Below are 24,033 nucleotides of genomic sequence, written 5' to 3' on the forward strand. Positions count from 1 at the left end.
AATGACCATTACAATTACAAAATAACAAAATATAATGGTAAATGCAAGTACATACATTCAAAATAGATCAGTGGAGTCTATTGCACCAATTCTGCCATTAACATCTCATCCACCATATTGGTCTACCATAGTTACTGTAAATCAACTCTTATTTGTGTGCGAGAAATTTTCGCGAGAGCCTTATTGCCGCGAATATTTCTCACCATGGACCAGTATTTGCCATCTAGTTTTAACTTTAGTTGCTGTGAACTACTTATTCTCAGATAAATCGTAAAATAAAGTCGTCGCAAAAAATAGTTTGTTTACAGTATATATGTTATTAATGAAAATTAGAAATCTCAGTGGTCAGCAATTGCTGAAGAACTTGCAAACACAAAAAGAGTTAACACAACGGCTGTTTGTAAGAATTGCATGTGGAACCTTTAGTTACATGTACATATATACATGTATTTGGTCTAATGCCAATAAAGAATCAATAACAAAATATGAAAATCAACAATTCAAATCTAATATGATCCTATACAAATCCAAATAATTTATCTTATCAAATGAAAATGTTCCAGGGATTGTGTGAGTAAATGTGACAATTAAGTTAAAATAAAACAGGTCAATGTAAGACAATAATTCCCTGCAATCAAATGGTCTGTACATACAGAGTGTATATATATATATCACCAAGAAGCCATCATATACATGTACAACCATATCAAAATATTGTACTAACAAGCAGTGAATAGAAATAGTGATTAATAAACAAGCAAATCTATACAAGCAGGCTCACAATCACAGCCGACTAATGAAGGTGTTTAACACACAACTCTCCAGAACAAGGGACATAATCATTACTCTCTATACACAATGAAGTCTTCTCAATATTCAAAATTAAACAATATCAACAACTTTTACATAATGGTAAATATAGCACTTTCTGTAACAGTGTGTATACATGTATCACCAACCCACAGCTGTCATATTTTTACTCCTCATTGGAATCCTATACAATTAAGTCATGGAACCTACAAACAGGTACCCTTTTTGGAGGAAACTGGTCATCACTGTCCGCAGTTTTCCTTTATTATTGGATTGACCATGAATTGGACGGCCTCGATGCACGCCGTCTAATAATGAAATTGTGTTTATACTGGTTTACCTACAGTGAATCCTGCTTCTTTCAAAACCTCCTCTAGCTGAGGATAAACCTCTGCATCCTCTATTGAGGCTGGTATCTACAAAAAACACCGCAAGTATGATGAGGTCAATATCTAAAGACTATATATCAAAAAGTCTGATTGACAAGCAAAATATTACATTAATTCAAATAAGCTTGATTATACTTGTTCTTTCAAATATGTAATAATTGTTTACTTTTTTGTATGATGAATAGTGATACAAAAAGATCAGCATGCTTTTCGACACATGAAATAAGTAGAAGAGATATGAGGCCTGTTCAGCACGAGTTCATGAACATTTGTATACATGTATAATGTAATAGTGATAGGGTATCCATGGTGAGTGATTACTCTGCTGAACAGGCCAATGGTCATACAGATTAGTAAGAAAGGAATACTGGTACATGTTTCCCTTACAAAGAGCTGCCTTACTTCAACACTATGATTTTTAGATTGAACATAGAAAAAACAATAACTTATGCACTAAAGCAAGAAAACAGAAACCCAAATCAAATAGCAATCAAATTGCAAAAGCATTTCATTAGTCATTACAACATGAACATCAAGCTTTATGCATACATTTAAGAAATGCAAGTTATAAGACACTTCTACATGTGTTAGTTGGTGATTGATCAGTATTGATCAATAAATAAATATGGTACTGTCAACCAAGCATAACAACCATTAATTTTTGTTTAATATTAAAAAAAGGTTTGAGATTTAATCTGCAGCAGTATATTTCAGTGAGCAAGTTGTCTTAGGGTGCTAATCTCAAAGATATTTTATCGCATAGGTATCATACTTGATTTACAGTTTGATGCCACATAAACCACAAGTGATATAAAACTACATCAATGAAAAATACAATTACAGGTGTATTAGTAATGAAATCTTAAGTCAATTCAGTGCCTACTTTCACATTAACATTGCTGAGTGTGCCAAGAAAGTTTAATCCAATCAAATCGCAGCTTAAGAAAACTTGTTGGTTTTTTAGACAAGCACAATAAATGTTTGTCTATGTTCACTTGATTCTTACACAGTTGGTTTTTTTATATAAAATAAACAGAAATACCGAAGGATCAGGAATTTTAAACCAACAACACTCTCAGCAAAGAGACAAAAGCATCATGAAGCTGCCGAATTAGTTATAAACAAAAGCATTTTTAAAGTTATATAAATGCTTGATTACTCTTTGGCATAACCAATCTGTTGTAAAGAATCCCTGATGTGTGGGTAAACTGAAGCATCCTCGATAGTCACTGGAATCTACAACAGAGTGTACAGTCAGTGACATTGAAACATAGTTGACAGGGAAAGACAAGTTACAGATATTTATACAAATGAAATTTACAATGCAGAATCAACAAGATATCTGTGAGCCAATGCTCGCTAGTGATACCCCCGCTCTGATGTGAATATGCAAAATAAGCAAAGTCGACATTTAACAGAAAGCTGGTATCCGATTGGTACAGAAATATATCCCACAATATGGCATGCCTAAACAAATAGTGTGTTAAAATTTCAAGCATCTGCGATAAATAGCTGCTGAGAAATCTTTGAGGAAAATTTGTTTGAAAATTTTTGGCTAAAATAAACAAAGTTCTCATTTAAGATCAATTCTATGTAAGATTCAATGATTTATAAAAGGGTCTGGCCATGCATAGTCACCAATTTTCCTTATATTTCATACATAGACACACCTAGGTGTAAAACGCAAAAAACCACTAAAAATTGGTTGCTGGGGGTAACCGTTGCCATGGTAATCGAGGCTAAAGATGGGAAAATAGCAAAACTTACCTACTTTGAAGCCATATTAGAAGGTTTTGCCCACTAATGTACACTATCAAAGACGTAATAAAAGCCTTTGTCCTATTTTCAATTATTTAATTATATAAGAAAATTGATGGAGAAACCAAAACTTTTAAAGTGTTACCGTGGAAACCGTAACAAATTTTTGAAATCAGTTTTCGGCGGTTTTTTAATAAGCCCAAATGGGAAACTGTTAAATTTTTACATCCATATCAATGTCCATGCAATATATATTTTATCATGAAAATTGACATCCGTTGCTATGGCAACAAGGCCAAAAATTAAACGCTAAAAAAATATGCGTTTCTCCATGACTTTTTTTCTTTCTTTTCCCCAAGTTCTGCACATTACACACAATGTTCTCAAATAAGCATTAAAAGCCATTTTTACATCTTTAACCTCGGTTACCATGGCAATGGGACCACATAGCAACAAACAAATGGTGTTAGGCTTTTTTACTCACCAAAGTCTATCAAATTGTCAAGTATGAAGAAAATCAGTGACTATGCGTGGCCACCGAATTTTGATTCTTACATAGAATTGATCTTAACAGGAAGTTGACGTCCGATTGGTACAAAAATATATCCCACGATATGGCATGCCTATACAAATATTGTGTAAAAATTTCAAGCATCTGCGATAAATAGCTGCTGAGAAATCTTTGAGGAAAATTTGTTTGAAAATTTTGGCTAAAAATAAACAAAGTTGCATTTAACAGGAAATTGACGTCTGATTGGTACAAAAATATATCCCACAATATGGCAGGCCTATACAAATACTATGTAAAAATTTCAAGCATCTGCGATAAACAGTTGCTGAGAATTCTTTGACAAAAATTTGTTTGAAAATTTTTGCTAAAAATAAACAAAGTCGTCATTTAACAGGAAGTTGATGTGTGATTGGTACAAAAATATATCCCCGATATGGCATGCCTATAAAAATATTGTGTAAAAATTTCAAGCATCTGCGATTAATAGTTGCTGAGAAATCTTTGACGAAAATTTGTTTGAAAATTTTGGTTGAAAAATAAGCAAAGTCGTCATTTAACAGGAAGTTGACGTCCGATTGGTACAAAAATATATCCCACGATATGTTACAGAAATAGAGCTTCAACAACAGATGAGATGCTAGTACGTTGATATGTAAAGACTTTGTTGGTCTACGACTGAGATACGTGTACGTTGATATGTAAAGGCTTTGTTGGTCTACGACTGAGATACCTGTACGTTGATATGTAAAGGTTTTGTTGGTCTATGACTGAGATACCTGTACGTTGATATGTAAAGGTTTTGTTGGTCTACGACTGAGATACCAGTATGTTGATATGAAAAGGCTTTGTTGGTCTATGACTGAGATACCTTGTACATTGATACGTAAAGGCTTTGTTGGTCTACGACTGAGATACCAGTATGTTGATATGAAAAGGCTTTGTTGGTCTACGACTGAGATACCTTGTACATTGATATGTAAAGGCTTTGTTGGTCTATGACTGAGATACCTTGTACATTGATACGTAAAAGCTTTGTTGGTCTACGACTGAGATAGCTGTACACTGATACGTAATGGCTTTGTTGGTCTACGACTGAGATACCTTGTACATTGATACGTAATGGCTTTGTTGGTCTACGACTGAGATACCTTGTACATTGACATGTAAAGGCTTTGTTGGTCTTAGACTGAGATACCTTGTACATTGATACGTAAAGGCTTTGTTGGTCTACGACTGAGATACCTAGTACATTGATACGTTAAGGCTTTGTTGGTCTACGACTGAGATACCTGTACGTTGATATGTAAAGGCTTTGTTGGTCTACGACTGAGATTCCTGTACGTTGATATGTAAAGGCTTTGTTGGTCTACGACTGAGATAGCAGTACGTTGATACGTTAAGGCTTTGTTGGTCTACGACTGAGATACCTGTACGTTGATATGTAAAGGCTTTGTTGGTCTACGACTGAGATACCTGTACGTTAATATGTAAAGGTTTTGTTGGTCTACGACTGAGATACCTTGTACGTTGATATGTAAAGGCTTTGTTGGTCTACGACTGAGATACCTGTACGTTGATATGTAAAGGTTTTGTTGGTCTATGACTGAGATACCTGTACGTTGATATGTAAAGGTTTTGATGGTCTACAATGAGATACCTTGTACATTGATACGTAAAGGCTTTGTTGGTCTATGACTGAGATACCTTGTACGTTGATATGTAAAGGCTTTGTTGGTCTACGACTGAGATACCAGTACGTTATTATGTAAAGGCTTTGTTGGTCTACGACTGAGATACCTTGTACAGTGACATGTAAAGGCTTTGTTGGTCTACGACTGAGATACCTGTACATGCTATGAAATCATAAAGTTAAAGTTACAACATTTGGTAGTGAGAGGGATTCACAAGATAGAGAATCTTGAGGAGTACACAAGACTACGATGTCTGTGGTTCGAGTGTAACGGAATCAGGAAGATCGAGAATCCTGACCATCAGGGAGAACTGCAGTGTCTGTATCTAAAACAAAACCTGATCGAGAAGATCGAAAACCTGGAGCCCCTACAGAAACTGGATACGCTCAACCTCAGCCACAACTGTATCAGGAAGGTGGAAAACCTGGGTATGTCAATTGTTACAGGTCCTTGATCTATCATTTCTAGTGTATGGAAAAGCAAATGTATTCATCATATCATTTTCCATGGATAAACAAAATTTAAGACTGACTTTGATAATTTTTTGATTATCACACAAACAGCAGAGATAATCTGAATTTGATACATACATTACATGTTCATATAAGTGAGATTTCCATGAACACCTTGAATTTATAGTACTTTATCATTACTGACAGCCACTGGAAATCACAAGTAACTGAAATTCACAACATACAGTTATTAGTCATTGGAATCTACAACACTAAAGAACAAGTGAAAAGCTGTCAATGTGACAGCAAACCGGGTTTTCTTTTATATGAACTGTATCCATAATCCAAGTCAACCCATATCCAGTGAAATGGTGTACCCTATATGCAATATTTTGCCAAAAAATGACTAAGTTCAAAAGCTGAGGGTACCCTATATGCAATATTTTGCCAAAAAATGACTAAGTTCAAAAGCTGAGGGTACCCTATATGCAATATTTTGCCAAAAAATGACTAAGTTCAAAAGCTGGTAATTTTTTCATAAATTATCGGAAATCAAAATCCTAGCAATATGCACACCTCTGATATATGTACAACTGATCTGCAAAAGAACAACTTCCTATCTTGAAAACTGTAGGAGGAGTTATCCGTACAATGAGGGTACCCTTTTGGCAGCCGCCCGCCCTTTTCACCATTTTAATAACCGGATTTTTCCGTTGGAAAACCCGGTTAAAAAGTCACTTAAATCTACAACACAGTATCAACAGTCACTGGAATCTACAACATATAGTTAATAGTCACTGGAATCTACAACATATAGTTAATAGTCACTGGAATCTACAACAAAGAATAGTCACAAAAATCTACAACAAAAAATTGAAAGTGACTTGAATCTACAACAAAGAATAGTTAATGGAATCTACAGCAGAGAGGTAATAGTCACTGAAATCTACACTACAGAATCAATAGTCAAATAAATGAATGGAATCTACAAAATAAAATTATAGTCACTAAAATCTACAACACAGAGTTAATAGACAATGGATTCTATAACACAGAGTTTACAGTCACTGGACCCTACAAAATAAAGTTAATAGTCACTGAAATCTACCACAAAGAATAGTGACTGGAATCTACAAACCAGAGTTAATAGTCACTGAAATCTACAAAACAGATAGTCACTGAAATCTACAACATAAAGTAGAAAGTCAATGGAATCTACAGCAGTATCATAAGTCAGCTGAATCTACAACACAGAGTTAATAGTTAATGAAATCTACAAAACACAGTACTGTTAATCTTCAGTGGAATCTACAACACAAATAAATGATGAATTGTCACTGGAATGTACAACATATAGAATTAATAGTCTTTGAAAATTTTCACCATTTTAATAACCGGATTTTTCCGTTGGAAAACCCGGTTAACAAATGATTTTTTCTATTACAAATGATAGGAATCTACCAAAAATGCCTTTAAAATTTAAAACACAGAAAAAACTAAAGGTTTTTAATGGAATCTACAATATATATTAATTGTCACCAAACATAACAAGGCAGAACCAATACCCAGCCTGCTGGAATCTAAATCATAGAATGGCTAAACCCTAAAAATGATATATTCATTTATATTTCAGAGTTCATAACTATTGCAAGCTACCAGTACATTTACAGCAACTTCAAAATTACAAAGTGTTTCTAATTTACAAATGGTCACTAAAAAAATCATTTAGTATATTTGTCCTTTGTCTTTCACTACTGGTAAATATTCAACTTATCTTTTGTATGTCCATTAACAAACTGTCTAATATAGTTCATTTATTCTGACATTAATGATTTAATATTAATATCTGGAACAAATCACATTGAGATCCTAACCATAATCTATGATACTCACTTTAAATGGCTGTCCAGCAGCCATTAGGGCTACAGTGTTACGGGCGATCTTCCCAGCCCGAGTTTTCGGGAGCTTTGGGACAATGACAGCTAACTTGAAAGCTGCCACTGGTCCAATCTCCTTCCTCACAACATCTCTAACGTGGTTCAAAACCTCCTCAGCTGACTTAGAGACACCTGATCAAAACATGACACAAAATGACAGACCTGTGGGCAACATTACTCACCTGAACTAGCAAATGAAATAAAAATTATAATATACATGTACCTGTAGTTTTGATGAAAACATGAAATTGCAATTTTAGTAAGCTATGATGCTTTGTTTAAAATCATATAAATAAAAGAAACAGACACTTTATTAGATTAGGTAAGTTTTTAAAAATCGTGAAAAAAGCCACAGCAACCTAAAGGTAATGAAAAACATATTTTTCATATTTAATGTACAGTAGCCTATATCAAACATTGTAAATAATTGTAATACCCTACCATGCTTTAGGACACACAGCCCCAGGGGTATCTGGCCCTTGAGGGTGTCAGGGATCCCTACAACTGCAACTTCAGCTATATCCTCACTGGTCATGATTGCCTACATGAAAATAAAAGAAAACATTGCCTTATGTATTCAACAAAATTACATGTTCAATGCAATCCTTTATACTACTTTTAATCTGTCCCAAGATATTTCTGCTGAAAATTTGGAAGATTTTTAATAAAAATACATATACCTGTGAAATAAGTGCAATTAAAATCAATGAAACAGAAAATTTTTAAGATATCTTCATTGTCATATTATCATTTTTTCACTTGGAGAAATTCATAAGAACGAAAACCGATTTCTCACGGAGATTTATAATAGGGAATGTTTACATCTTTTCTCCATTCTGAAGTCACCCAGAATACCTCGCAGAATTTTATAACTTTATCATCCAGGTACTTTCATTTCGTTTGCAATGGAAAATTCTTGTAGACTTTTTATTTTTAGCCATTTATTGAAACCTGACATACTAGAGGGGGTGTTTCAGAGGGGAAATCTTAGGATTTTTTCATAATATTAAATGAACATCCTTTGAACTGTATTATCTTATAAATATAGAACAATTCAAAAAAAAATGTGCAGTATAAATATCTTGGGACAGACAAAATGAGTCATCAATACTTGTGGTGCACATGACTCAAATTTGTTGACTTTGTATGTACCACTAAAAAGAAATGCTTAAAATATGGCAACCCATGAAAATTAACCCAAACAAATGTAAATAATTCCATGGTACACAGAAGACTTTATGAATGTCATGCCTGTCAAATAAATAAAACAAAAGATAAGTCTTTATGATGCAGAATCATACATTTGTGGTGATCCAAGGAGCAGTCATCCCCTGTCTACCACAGCCTTACCTCTTCAATGGCTCCCGTGGAAAGTCTGTGTCCCGCCACATTGATGACATCATCACTCCTTGCCATGACGTACACATAGCCATCACTGTCCTTGTAGCCAGCATCCATAGTGTCATAATACCCCTACAATCAGAAACATAGTCACTCTACAGTCAGAAACATAGTACCCCTTCAGTCAGAAACATAGTTCCCCATCAGTCAAAAATATGGTCACTCTACAGTCAGAAACATAGTTCCCCTGCAGTCAGAAACATATTACCCATACAGTCAGAAAAATAAAACTCCTACAGTCAAAAACATAGTACCCATACAGTCAGAAACACAGTACCCCTACAATCAGAAACAAAGTCACTCTACAGTCAGAAACATAGTCAATCTACAGTCAGAAACATAATACCCCTACAGTCAGAAACATATCAACACAACCATCAGAAACATTGAGCTCAGCCATAGGTTCAGAAACGTTTTAACAGTAAAATAAAAAACACAGCAATACAACCATCTAAAACATAGTACCACTATAATCAGAACATAGTACCACTATAATCAGAACATAGTACCACTATAATCAGAACATAGTACCACTATAATCAGAACATAGTACCACTATAATCAGAACATAGTACCACTATAATCAGAAACATTGTACCACTATAATCAGAGCATAGCACCACTATAGTCAAAAAATAGTACCACTATAATCAGAACATAGTACCACTATAATCAGAACATTGTACCACTATAATCAGAACATAGTACCACTATAATCAGAAACTCAGAAACATTGTACCACTATAATCAGAGCATAGCACCACTTTGTCAGAACATAGTGTCACTATAATAAGAACATAGTACCACTATAATCAGAACATAGTACCACTATAACCAGAAACATTGTACCACTATCATCAGAACATAGTACCACTATAATCAGAGCATAGTACCCCTTCAGTCAGAAACATAGTAACACATCATTCATAAACAAATTTATACTCAGGCTGGCTACAGTCAGATACTTAGTACCCTTACAGTAAAAAAACCAATACAGTTAGAAACATAACACCCTTACAGTAAAAACATATTAGTAACAATCCATTCAAAAACATAGTAACTCTACAGTCAGAACCATAGAACAAAGTAACCCTACAGTCAAAAACATAGTAATACAACAATCAAAAGCAAAGTACCCTTTAAATCTGAAACATAGCACTTCTACAGTCAGAAACATAGCACTGCTACAATCAGAAACATAGCACTGCTACAATCAGAAACATAGCACTGCTAAAATCAGAAACATAGCACTGCTACAATCAGAAACATAGCACTGCTCCAATCGGAAACATAGCACTGTTCAAATCAGAAACATAGCACCAGTTTTGTCAGATACATGTATATGGTTACCATACAGTCAGAAACATACAGAGAAAAAAAGCCAAGGTGAAGAATTTCACTGTGATTCAGAAACTTGGTTGCTGGTTCAATGACCAGTGTGTGTATTTAAGGAGACATCACATGTAATTTAGATAGCAACATACTGGTTTGCTTTCAAAATAGGTTTTCTTAAATCTGTCTTCATTCTTCCAAAGAGTAGAAAAGGCACCTGGTGGTAAAGGAAGCCTACAAAAATTTTCAAAAACTTCAATTGTTCACACAGAAAAGCAGACTTTCAAAGCTCTATCATGCAATTGTATTTCTTTGTCTTTATAATTCATAAAAAATCACTTTTGTAGTAATTCAATTCAAAAAATTTGAAAATGTATGTTATATGTATTATAGATTCACAAAAAAAATCTTAATAGTAATAAGAGTAAGTACGTTCAAAATACATGTAAGATAAAAGTACTTAAATTAATGTAATATAAACTCAATCAATCCTTAAATAAAGATTATATTATTATTTCTCTGCTCTTGTGTCTTCTTTTGAAGTTTTTTTTTTCAATCTCAGAATTTGTTAATATCATTACATGGATGTTGAAAGGTAGAATTCTCCATCCCAAGAGTTTAGACACACTTACATTGTAACATTTGTTTCATTAACTAACTGGACAGAATTCAAACCTACTTGACCACAATGTCTCCTAGCTCATTGGGAGCTGCCTGGGTCAGATCCTTTCTCAACACTTGAACTGTAAACAAAAAGTCCTTCATGTAAACATATTGATACTTGAACTGTAAACAAGAAGTCCATAATGTAAATATATTGATACATCAGAGAGAGAGAGAGAGAGAGAGAGAGAGAGAGAGAGAGAGAGAGAGACTCACCGTTCCAGCCTGGGACAGGTTTCCCAGCAGCCCCTGAGGGAGGAAGCAGAGACATGTCGAGTCCTGCACACGTCGCACTGATAGCCCAGCCTGTCTCTGTAAATATAACTTAGTGTCAGGGTCTTACCACTTCAACAATTAAATTGACTGCATCCAAGGTACTGGTACATGATGTATCCAAACATACTACTTTGGACAAAAGCCTGTCCCATTCAGTGACTTCCTTTTTCATATTATGCAGAACTGAATTCAATAATCTACAGTGAATATGAAATGTGAACCCTATTTTGAGCTTGAGCTTGAGCTTGGTTTACCTGTTTGCCACCAGTTGTCCAGTATGGGAGCCTTCAACACTGACCGGGCAAACTCCAGGGTCTCCTTGTCACAGTGCTCCCCCGCCACAAAGAGCCCACGAAACCTATACAGGTCAGAGTTCACACATTTGTATACCAACAGTAATAGCTCTACACTGGTCAGAGATATCTATAAAAGCCTATCTCTTTCATTAAACCTGACAACAAACTGTCAACGGTTATTAAATCAAGTAATTAAATATAAATCACGTTATTTATACCTTGATACTTACTTTGGCAATGGAAGATATTTCTGTGCATAAGAAGCCTCTGGATCCTAAAAAAACCAAATAAAATACAAATGTTTAAATGTCCATTATCATCCAATTTATTTTCAAATAACTAAAGGTGCAGTCACATAGTTAGATTTTTCATACAACTTTTTCTGTTGATTTTCTTTCAACTAAAGTCTTACTGTGTGACCACCCAAGTCGAAAGAAAAATCTGAAAGATGGTTGGAAATTGTAGCATACAATTTAATATTTTTAATCAACTTTCTGGGGAGAATCATGACCTCACAATGACTTTGAGTCCAAGTCATGAAGTGCTTGCTCATTTACATAAAAAAAAATCTGATAGTGTGACCACTCCTTTACAGTCCACATTTGTGTTCAAACTTTGACATCTATTCCCCTCTATAACTGTGGTCGGTGACCTACCTCTCTTCTGATGGCCCGGATAGCAGTGGGGGCCACAAACATTGCCGCCACATCATGCTCCTTCAGGATCCGGAAGTAGACCCCAGGGTCAGGCGTCCCCACGGGTTTACCCTAAATAGACAAGGTGAATGCTGAATTACAATTGGACAATATATTTATTGATATTCAAATTTCACAAATTTGTGTTTTTAAAAATTATTACAAGTACCAGTATCATATCAGTTTTCATGTTTAGCCATATGCAGGTAAAGTGTTACAAATTAAATACTATAGTCTGTCCCAAGTTTTTGCTTCAATCACTTTTTGATGATTTTAAATAAAAATACACATACCTGTGAAAGAAATACAGTTGAAATCGATAAAAGGGAATATATCCAAGATATCTTCATTGAACAATTAACATTTTTCACTCATAAAAGTTCACAGGAATGAAAACAAATTTCTTACAGAGATTTATAATGGGAAATGTTTACATCTTTTCTCCATTCGGAAGTACTCGGGATACCTTGCGCAATTTTTCAACATTATCATCCAGGCTTACAAATTTCTTACGGAGATTTATAATGGAAAATGTTTACATCTTTTCTCCATTCGGAAGTACTCTGGAGACCTCGGGCAATTTTTCAACATTATCATCCGGGCTTATTAATGGCTGATACAATGCAAAATCCCCATAGACTTTCAATTTTTGGATGTGTATTGTAACCTGAAGTGTTAGAGGGGGCGTTTCAAAACAGATACCTGGTAATCTGGACATTTTTCATATTAGAGGATGAACGTAGTTTGAGCACAAAGGTATTTATGATTATCGAAATATCAAGCAAAAAGTGGTGGAAGGAAAAACTCGGGACAGAGTATAGTACAATACTTGTTCACAAATATCGAACATCACAGGTTAGTTCTCAACTTGCAATTCATGATTAAAGGTACATGTATAATACCGTACATTGGTATGATATTTGGTTTACAGCTTGAGGATGGGATGAGTGCATAGCCTCATCTCTTTGTGGTGCCTCTTACCTCATACACTATGGTGGTGTTCCCATTCAGTAGAGGGCCGTAACAAATATAGGAGTGTCCCACGACCCAGCCCAGGTCTGAGGCGGACCACCACACCTCCTTAGGCCTGAGACCATAGATGTTCCACATAGACCACTTTAGTACAACAGCATGGCCCCCACTGGGCCGCACCACAGCCTAACACATAAAAAACAAAATACTGTGGATTCATTTAATTTCTTTGGGGCCAATTTTGTGGAATGTGGGTTTTTCGCTTAATCGTGGGGATGTAATTTGGTGGATGCATCTATTTCAGTCTCAGTATGTAAACTATATCGTTCATAATTAGTTTTCGTTGAGGATGTAAATTTATGGGCAAGGGCTAGCCACGAATACCACGAAAATTAAGCCACCATGAATTCTATTGATTCCACAGTAGTTCTATGACAAAAATGATGAAAATACATGTAGTACCATTACTGAATGAAATTGCCATATCAGTATATAAATCTATTTGAATACCTCTGATAATATGGGACCATTAGAATTTGTGGGGCCTTCATTTTTTGTGAATTTCATGCATATATACCTCTTACCCATATATTAACACCCCCTCCAATAATAAAACTGTCTATATATATTCCATGAAAAGTAAATCCACGAAATAACATCCCTAAAAACTTTTTAAAAAATGACTATCAACAATAATTGGCATCAACTAAAAATTCCATATTATTCACGTTCCTATGAACAAAAATTCATGTAGTACCATCACTAATAGAAGTTTCTCATCAATATAAAAAAGAGATTTCGATAGTCATGCCCCTATGAACCTTTGGCAGGCCTGTGGTCCCTGAGGTGTACAGTATGTAGGCGGGGTCCATGGAGTCGACAGGGACACAGTCCACCGGCTTGGCCATGTCGACCTCTATACTCCAGTCAAGGTCACGACCCTTCTTGAACACACAGAATGGGAACTGAAGTATGGATGTAAATTACATGTTTAACATAAAACACACTTGTAAGAAAGAACATCGGAATGCATGATCACACTAGTACATGTATTACACTATCATATGGTAGTGGTCAAGTAAAAATGTGAGGACTTTACCATTGGTCTGTTGTATATGATACAGTGTTTAGGTTTATGGGTGGCTATTTCTAAGCCCTCGTCCAGCATCGGTTTGTACAACACGTTTCTGTTGGGTTCTACTCCACAGTTAGCACTGATCACAATCTTTGGCTGAAAATATGAAAAATTTATCAGTTTAATGGTCTGCATCGTCCCAAACCACAGAAAATATGAACGATTTTCTGCCATTTGGCCATGATTGCATGAGATAAGATTATCTTGATGTTCATTAAAATATTGACCAATGCAAGTTAAGCATAGTCGAAGATTGACCTATGATGTGACCTTTATCATCTAATTGCAGTTTACATCAAACAAGTTTGCAGTTTACATCAAACAAGTTGTTTACTACTGATTCAGTAACAATGCACTGTGTGTTAAATTAAAACAGGTTAAAATGTGACGTAACAGATGACATGTGAATATTCAGCTTTACGATACTTTATGTGTGCAAACAGCCACAGGTAGGAGAGAGCTATGCAGACTCTGGACTGTGGTCTGAGATGATGAAAGGTCTGCAGTCATTAATCATACACACTCTTCATATAGAATATTATGGCATTCATTGTATGATTTTATTGGAAAAGAAATAACCCAAAACAAGTGAAAGTTGATACCACATGACATTGTATGGAAATCACAGACACTGCATCACTCCATATCTCTCACATTCAAGTTTACCTCAGCGTGGTCGATCCTTACAGCCAGTTCCTTGGCCGCGAATCCCCCGAACACCAGAGAGTGAATGGCCCCTAGCCTAGCGGTGGCCAGCATTGCAATGATTGCCTGGGGGATCATTGGCATGTAGATCAGGACCCTGTCCCCCCTCTCCACCCCATACTTCCTCAGCACACCTGCTAATCTAGAGACCTACAAGGCAGTGGTCAGTATAGAACTAAGAGTCCATCAGGTTTATCTTTTATACGAGTTCTTAATTTACAGCTTGGAATTACTGGTATATTCAATCTCATCCGATAATCCAATTAATATGCAAAATAAGCATGAGTTTTATGTTATTTGACAACTGGCCACAATTATTCTCCCTGCTGGTGAGTTATAATGACAAACCTCGTGAAGCAGTTCCTTGTAGGTGATTTTGTCCATCTGTTTACTGACCGGGCTGTCAAAGATGATAGCCACTTGGTCTCCATTTCCTTCATCCACATGGCGGTCCAGAGCATTGTAACATGTGTTCAACTGTCCACCCACAAACCTTGAAATGTCAGTGAGAGAGTAATTGAAAGACATACTGTAACAGAGACATACAGGCAGAGAAAGTATATCATAAAGGTACAACTGATGTAACAGAGACAGATTTTGTCTTGCTGGGATTTGGGTCCTCTGATGAATCTGCTTCTAGATGGATCAAGTATCATATAACTGACTTTACAACACCAACTTAAATCAGTGCACATGTCAAAAAATTACAAAAATAGGATTATTTGTACACTGTCTCAGACTAAATAATAATTTTCAAAATTTAAGTACTTGTATTTTTAGAATATGATTTAAACAAATGTAGTTTTATAATCAATATGTTAAAACAAATGCAATGACATTTAAAAATTTGGTAACTTTTAAACAGAGATGGAAGAATTAAATAACAAAACCAAATGCATGGAATAACAGACAGAGATCTCAATTTTGACCTTCTGAATTTTTCAGTGAGGTACTCTATCAACTAAAATATTTGGCACACGCAGTTGAATAATGTACATGTATATGTACTTTAAAATCATGCCTCCCACCATCAAATGCACCTTGATTTTAATCATGTTAATCAGACATGATAAAGGACTAAATACAGAATGTCATGTATGATGTATAACAGCAAGGGCAAAAATAAGGACTTTCTTTGAAGCCTTCAAAGCATTAGAAAAATACAGATAGATAATGGATCTGCACATACATGTTTGCATTCAGTAAGAACTAGCTAGTTCATATCAAGATTTATTTATAAGTGATTTAAAAAGTAAGACAGCTAATGCATCAAAGAGATCATTGATATATACAATTTATTTGTTTGAAAATTGAGGGACGGTGTAAAAGTAGTCCGGGACATATGTCCCGGACATATGTCCCGCGATGTCCCAATTTTCTATTTCGCGTCTAACTTATTTTTCAGTTATTTTTTTCAAAAACCATTAATCAGATATCAAAAAACATCTTTATTTTAGCCGATTGTATTATTTCTGTTACATATAAATTACTAATAAGCTTAAAATCGCCAATTTTCCTTCGCCAAAAGTGTAAATGTAGTCCCGAGAAATCGATTATGTTTTTCGATTTCCGGTTTATGTTTTTCCTTTATATATACATTATATAAACATATTTCTAAATAATTTTTCTTGTCGTTGTCTCTTTATTAGTTGTTTATGGTATAAATCTTAATTATTTGTCACTTTTTAACATTAAAAGCAGTTATTTACGCTTTTCCCCGCGGGACATTGCAGTTTACTTTACAACTGAAAAGATATAGTACAATTGGAAACCCAGCAAAGTAACATGTAAGAATACCGAACAAAATTCATGTTTATCAATAATTTCATATCATATGGAGATGAATTGTAAAATATTTATTTTTAAAAAAAAATATTAGTATTATGTTCGATCACCTCAATATTAGAAAATGCGTTCAATCATTAAGGATTCCGGCAGCAATTACCGTCTCAAAATCATTTAACAATTATTTGGTTAATTTAATTTTTGTTACAATAATTATAGTTTCAGTATTAGAATTAAGATTCTTGATCATGATATAATAATGTGATGTGCAATTATATGCGCGGACATTGAAAATGTATTGGATTATTTTGAAAATGTCCCACCATTACGCAATTTAAAATGTGTGCGCAACCTAATTGCATCTGGTATGACCACAATTGGGCTAAAATTTTAATAAGTATTGTCTTATCATTAATTTTTCTCCATGAATTACCTTGTCATGATATACCTGGGTCCGCATCGTAACGAGGATGCACTATCTGAAGTATCGCAAATATGTGGAGTTTATATAGATTATTTATTATTTTAAAATTTAAAGTTTCCCTTGAAAAAGCATGAAACCGATCCCAGCTAACAAGATTAAGAATAAGCGCACATTCACTATTCATTGAAACAGGTAGATATTGTAAACCAATTATCCCAAAGGAAAAACGTTTATGCTATGCTTGTAAATTATTAGTCGAAAATGAAAAACATTTTGTACTTTACTGTCCTGTGTATGACGATCTTCGATTTCATTATTGTGATATTTTCAGTGATAAATTGTACTGTGGTATTGATCCCATAAAAGAAATTGTTTCCATGTGATTATAATACTACAAAACGTCTATGTATCTACTTGGATAAATGGTTTAAGCAGAGAAAACAGTTCCAGGGACTATATATGAAGTATTGTATAAAACTGTCTTGCATGCTGTAGCCTTTATGTTACAATTTTCTTTTGTCTCTCATTTGATTTCATTTTGACTGTTTGCCAACATGGTGATTTCAATAAACCATTGAATTGAATTATATACATGTACCGGCTAACATCTTTTACTGATCCGTGATGCGGAAATGTATACACAACCCCTGCTGGGTTTTCGGTTTTACTTTTTCTTATCTGTTTCTTATGAACTGCAATGTCCCGCGAAGAAACAATTTCATTAGGGATTGAGAATAACTTAATAATTATGTTTATATTGTAAATCAATGTTTGATATTTAAATTCAGTATATAAACTTATAGAATTATGTTTATTTAATGTAAAAACAAAGGCAAAACAAAAACCGGAAATCGAAAAACATAGTCAATTTCTCGGGACTACATTTACACTTTTGGCGAAGGAAAATTGGCGATTTTAAACTTATTAGTGTTTTATATGTAGCAGAAATAATACAATCGACTAAAATAAAGATGCTTTTTGATATCTGATTAATGGGTTTTGAAAAAAATAACTGGAAAATAAGTTATACGCGAAATACGAAACTGGGACATCGCGGGACATATGTCCGGGACATATGTCCCGGACTACTTTTACACCGTCCCCTAACGACTTATATCACTGTGAGTATTTCAGTTTCTAAATTATCAGTATAACAGGGATGTATAATATACTTCCCTGGGCATAATTTAGATCATTTTAATTCATTTTATACATATCAATTATTTGTCATTTCAATGGGTCACGGCCAGTGCATGAGGTCTACACTTTTTTCTATATCCCTGGGGCAATCTAATGCTTGACCATCATTAGTCACCAAAGGGAAACAACTCTAACTATAGTTAAGATTTTACAAATCGTACAAGTTTTTAAAGATTAAGAACAACGACAAAAAACGTCAACAGTGGAATGAAACAAAACTAAGTTACCACTTTGTAAACGGAGAGCTCGAATCGTCCAAAACTTTTGTCCATTTCTTGTGCCACACAATGTCTTCTGAAGCCTCTGCCCAAAACTCTGCAGGGTTGTTTACCGATCTGGAAAATGCGTCGCCATAAACTTGTCCACCTTCGGACGTGTAATCACGTGCATGGACGGTGCTTCTAACACATCCCGGAGAACTCAGAAAACACAAATTGTGCTTTGAAACAGCTGTCAAATGTCTGAAGCATCGATAAAAAGAATGCATGTTATATGTGTGTCAAAAGTTCAATGCCCCAGTTTCACTCGGAAACCCTCTCTCTTTTTTCAGCGGGAAATTAAAATTTTTTAAAGGGAGACAATTTCAACAGATAATTTCTGTTACAACTTGTCAAATTGTGTTGACACAACAAACCTTTATATGACTTGTCAGATATCATCAGCTTTTCAGGTCTTTACGTCAACCTGACAGAACATTATCATCTTTATACGTATAATACCATTTTAAATAGGATCACATGCAGTAGTGTGTTGACACATACCTGCCATCATATCTGACTTTGCGTCCAACAAATAAACGTAAGCATTTGACAAGTTGACTTATGGAGTTTAGATGTTAACTTGTCTGATTTGTATCTATTTCTTGCATCAAAACAAGTTAAAAAATGCAATGGTTTTAAGCGAAATATGCACCAATTGCGTAGTCTTGGCTCAAAAGCCAGACAAATCGTGCTTATTTCAATGAGCCATGGCTGAGTGGCCAGCAATGAAATAGACAGGCCTACATCACATTGCTGTTTGACACAACTACCCAAAGTCTAAGCTCTTGTTAAAATGGTTCTATGATGTGTAACCAGTAAATGATGTTGATCTGTAAGACGATTAAATTGGCTTACCAGCTAGGTACCTTTGTTTACTTATGACTTTACTGGATGGCATAAACTGGTCTTTGACATGTTTTCACACTGAATGTTAGTAAGTAACATGTCAACATATTCATCTGACCAGTGGATGCTAATTGGTGCTTTGGTTTCATAGGATACATAAATGCAGTGATGAATAATCTTCAATTTGTTGTTTAACAGCAAGTATATCGGTAATTCTAGTCAACACAGAAGCTATGAAGACTTAGTTTTAAATTGAGCTGGTCGGAGCTTTTAAGACATGACAAATCCTGTTACAAAGACGTACATTATATGCTGAATTACGTGTCATTGGAGTTTGAAATATTTAAAAGTCCTAGAAAGGTTAAATCATAAGCAATAAACAGCTTTCTGAATTGAAATCTTTGAGATCGCTGCATATTTTTTTTTTTTATTTAAAAACTGCTGATGAGGGTGAGGGTTATGTTTTTTGATCTGCAATCTCTGCAAGCATGCAATCTATAATTTAATTCACTAATTAAAGATTATACAGTAAAACACGGTTATAGCTTATTGTATGAACTGGTATGTGTATGTCTGAGGATTATACAACAGCTGCCTGCTGGTACATAAGTTAATATTTATTTGTTCCTGGAAGAATGCAGTAACAAATACCGGTAAAAATGCAAATCATAAAAATATACTGTAACAATTTTATTTTCAATTAAAAGCTATATGGTAAACGATATGCACAATAAAACAATGTAAACTACATGCATAGTTATATTAACCACGCAGGATACATGTACCGGTATATATCTACTGTGAAAATTACTTTCATTATAAATCTAAGGGCTGGTCACTTCATGAATGCCTACCGATGAAAATACTGCATTCAATTCACGGCATCACTTAAACTCCTGAACAAGGCTTCTAGCTCTAGAGAGAGTATCCTACTTTCAATGTATGAAAAAATTTAAGTCGTCTCTAGATTCCTGAGGTACAAAACGGCTCGACATCAACAACCCATAAATACATCCTCAAATATGATTAATATTTGGACTTTTTTTAAATATACAAAGTCCATCAGATTATGAAATCACATCTACTTCATCTCAACTAATATCATTTATGAAATTCATTGCAGCAGTTCACACTGAAACCACTCTGAATATAGGAATCACACAACAATACAATGCAATGTTGATTGGACAATGAGATTGGCACTTGATTGTTTCAAATTAGTTCACATGAGGACGGGTCATTAGATTTATCAGACCGCCGTTTCTCCTTTGATGGTGGTCAACAGGCCAGTGTCCGGTGCTGAAGTCATGATGATTTTCTGGATCTGCTTAAATCGGGGATGGGAGGCTCCTCCTACTAGAGCTAGGAGCATGCTCTCACTGGTCGTAACATAAGCTCCCGCATCCTTCATGCGCTGGAAGGCATATATTCTGTACAGAATAGAAATCGACATGTACAAACACATTTTAATTTTAAGCATAAACTACCCCAAAACACTAAAAAATTACTATGTTAATTAACTGCATCAAAAAATATTAAAAAATTTAAATATCTTGCCTAACTATAAAAAAAGTTATTTGTATGGAGTGCCTTTAAATGACAATTTCTTTACGAGGGTGAATAAAAAAATACGAAGACTTTTGTCATAGCTATGTTACTTAACGTCATATCATTACGAAATTTGATAGACATAATTTAGCAATAGTTTCAAACAATTTGCTAGAAAAAAAGGTTAATAAATACCTTTACTTCTAAGAATTATTTAGAATCTAATCCTGCAAAAATGAGGTCACGGCGCAAGGTAAAAATTTGAGTTATGTCAAAAAAAAGACTATATTATGTGGAAAGTTATATCTCTATAAATTGGGCTTAAAACCAAATAATATAGAAACCTTAAATTAAGTATAGTCATGGTATACTATGTTCCAAATAATGACCGGATATATTGTTTTGTCGAACAGATATTAGTAACTAAAGACAGATAGTCCTTTTTAGAATTGACTAAAAACATCGACGTCGCCAGACATCACGGCGCAACGAGAAGTACAAACAAAATGGATTTAATTCAGGAAAAGGTCGATACAAGCTGTGAAAATGCTCAATGGTGCAAAAAATAAGTCAACAATTATTTGCAAGTTTTTGTTTAACTGTAATAAATTTTGTGGGGGTTGTGGTAATTTTATTTTGAATATTAAACTGTCCGAAAGAGAGTAGAATATCTGTAAATATTTGATAAAATAATAAGAAACATCAACCGACGTTCAGGGTTATCTTTACTGTAAACTAAAAGATACACATTTAGAAAATGAAAACTTTGAAGAACTAACTTATGACTCTCGAACAAATGTGTGCAAATAAGATGTTAAGTTGTTTAATGCCATTTTAAATTGTAAGGAGAAAGGCACAAGAGACTAAGCGTGATATAAAGATGGGGTATATCTATAAACTGTGCGTGTTTAATCTTGACGTCATGTTTTGAATGTTACCGTGCGCCGTGATGACAAAACATGATGTTTTTGATAAGGGGTAACAAAAATACCGTTTCATCAAATGGACTAAAACTTCGCATATCAATAACATAAGTGGTTGGTGCACATATTAATCTGTTAAGTATGACTTTCATGAAAAAATATTTGAGAGACAGCCACACTGTCTTCGTATTTTTTGATTGACCCTCGTATCATGTATTTGACTTGGGCAATCCGCAAGCTACTTAACAAAGTAATCTGAATGATACTGATGAAAACCAGAAAATAACAGAGTTTTTACCTGTCTGTCATTGAGCGAGACGAACAGGCATCAGCAATAAGATGGACATCAAAATTGTCCTCTAATAAGTCTAGAACAGTATTTTGGACACACACATGGTTTTCAATTCCACATATCATCACAGAGTTTATATCTGAAACACAACAGTTAACAGAATTTTTTAACAGTGATTACGGTAATCAATCCTTATGCAAAAATAAAGAATTTTCATTGTTCAGTCAAAATCAACTTTACAATATTAATTAGAAAATCAAATACACTAATGGATAAGGCCAGAAGTGACACCCATTATAAACTCAACCACTCTATGTAAATTTATTCTTTAAAACCAAAAACCATTTAATTTTAAGAATGTCTTAACATTGTGATGTATATAAAGTATACAATATACATACAATGTAATCAATTATACCTAATTGCACATTGGATTCAAACAGGACTCCAGCTCACCTTTCAGAGTCTTGATATGATCAACGACCTCAGGAATCAACATGGAAAAATGAGTCTTTGGAAAAACCTTTAGCTGACTCACATCCAGCTCCGATACAGTGTGCCCCAATCCTGTAATAGAGAGAGTTATCAGATAGCAACAGTTACATTATTTATAACTAAACTTCTACTACCGGTATACTCTGTTCCAAGATATTAATGTAGCACATACATTTTCTTAAATTATCAATATTCATTAATACTTCAAAGCTCAAATGATGTTCATTTAATACTATGAAAATATCCTAAGATTTCCCTGTTTCCCTCTAGCCATCTCAACACAAAGCTAAATTTAAGACTACAGGGAAAAGTACCCAGATGATAACATTGAAATATTGTGGGAGGTGTCCCAACTAAAATTTTAAATGAAGAAATATTGGATTTGTTTCCCTTTCATCAAACTCAAATGTACCTCTTTGATAGGTGTGTGCAAATTTGTTAAAAAATGATGGTAACATTTATAAACTTGGGACAGATTACCATACATCTAAATTTTGTAGGAAATGATCATTTGTGCAAGCTCTATGCACATATTTGTATGTGTATGTGTGCAATTTTCTCAATCAAATATTGACATTGATTCTTATAAGATTCCAAACTACTGAGGAATTGGTCTCAATAGCAGTACGTCATCTAAACAATTGCTGACCAAATTGCAAGAAAACCCTTATGTTGTAAGTAATATGCATTTTAAAACAATCCCTGATGTTTTAAACAAGACTTCTTCCCCTTATAGTTCAGTCCACCATCTGGTGCATTATCCAAATGTAGTCAAGGTACAAGGGCTTGAGTAGAAAAATAACATCATTAAAAATGTAGGTTCCACTTTTTTTAACATTGTTTTCTAAACAAACCCCTGTGGTCAAGGTAATGAACATTATTACAATAATAAAATCGATATAAAAACTGAAACATATCAAACAGAGTACATTTAGTGAACCCTATAGTTCTCAACACATTGTTTTTCCATTCATCTCTAACTTTCGGCACAATATATGACCTTTGGTTGTCTACCTTTGGGGTACTGCTCTGTAACAATCACTGGCATGTCAAGTGCATTCGCTCCTTCCAACATTCTACGGGCTACCTCAATAATCTGTGGATAATACATGATATTTCCACGAAACTTTTCTTGCATGTCACACAACAGCAGTGCTGTATTCTTTAATGAAACCTTGCCTAATCGTCTTGCAGCCATGGCCATTTTTCCCGTATTCAAGCGTACAGTTGACATGGA

At 34.5% G+C, this 24,033-nt stretch overlaps 2 protein-coding genes across 3 annotated transcripts; both read right to left on the minus strand.

The window, feature by feature from the left end:
- Nucleotides 1-318: 318 nt before the first annotated feature.
- On the minus strand, nt 319-19,015 carry LOC128182138 (acyl-CoA synthetase short-chain family member 3, mitochondrial-like). 2 transcript variants are annotated; one of them, XM_052850750.1, is made up of 17 exons: nt 18,660-18,984; nt 15,372-15,516; nt 14,985-15,173; nt 14,283-14,414; nt 14,005-14,148; nt 13,193-13,369; nt 12,173-12,283; nt 11,747-11,790; nt 11,475-11,578; nt 11,161-11,256; nt 10,961-11,024; nt 10,434-10,515; nt 8,899-9,021; nt 7,990-8,089; nt 7,505-7,680; nt 2,359-2,435; nt 319-1,226 (listed from the first exon to the last, which is right to left on the minus strand). In XM_052850750.1, the coding sequence occupies exons 1-17, from the start codon at nt 18,917-18,919 to the stop codon at nt 1,211-1,213; spliced, it is 2,040 nt and encodes a 679-aa protein (XP_052706710.1). In that variant the 5' UTR covers nt 18,920-18,984; the 3' UTR covers nt 319-1,210. The 2 variants fall into 2 exon arrangements, with proteins under 2 accessions (XP_052706710.1, XP_052706718.1); XM_052850758.1 differs by lacking the exon at nt 2,359-2,435 and having other exon boundaries at nt 18,660-19,015.
- Nucleotides 19,016-20,213: 1,198 nt separating this feature from the next.
- On the minus strand, nt 20,214-24,032 carry LOC128193181 (isochorismatase domain-containing protein 2-like). The gene is made up of 4 exons (XM_052866502.1): nt 23,811-24,032; nt 22,758-22,868; nt 22,308-22,440; nt 20,214-20,968 (listed from the first exon to the last, which is right to left on the minus strand). The coding sequence occupies exons 1-4, from the start codon at nt 24,028-24,030 to the stop codon at nt 20,788-20,790; spliced, it is 645 nt and encodes a 214-aa protein (XP_052722462.1). The 5' UTR covers nt 24,031-24,032; the 3' UTR covers nt 20,214-20,787.
- Between the last annotated feature and the right edge of the window lies 1 nt (nt 24,033).

This window comes from Crassostrea angulata, chromosome 1 (genome assembly GCF_025612915.1).
Source record: "Crassostrea angulata isolate pt1a10 chromosome 1, ASM2561291v2, whole genome shotgun sequence".
NCBI classification, from domain to species: Eukaryota; Metazoa; Mollusca; class Bivalvia; order Ostreida; family Ostreidae; genus Magallana; species Magallana angulata.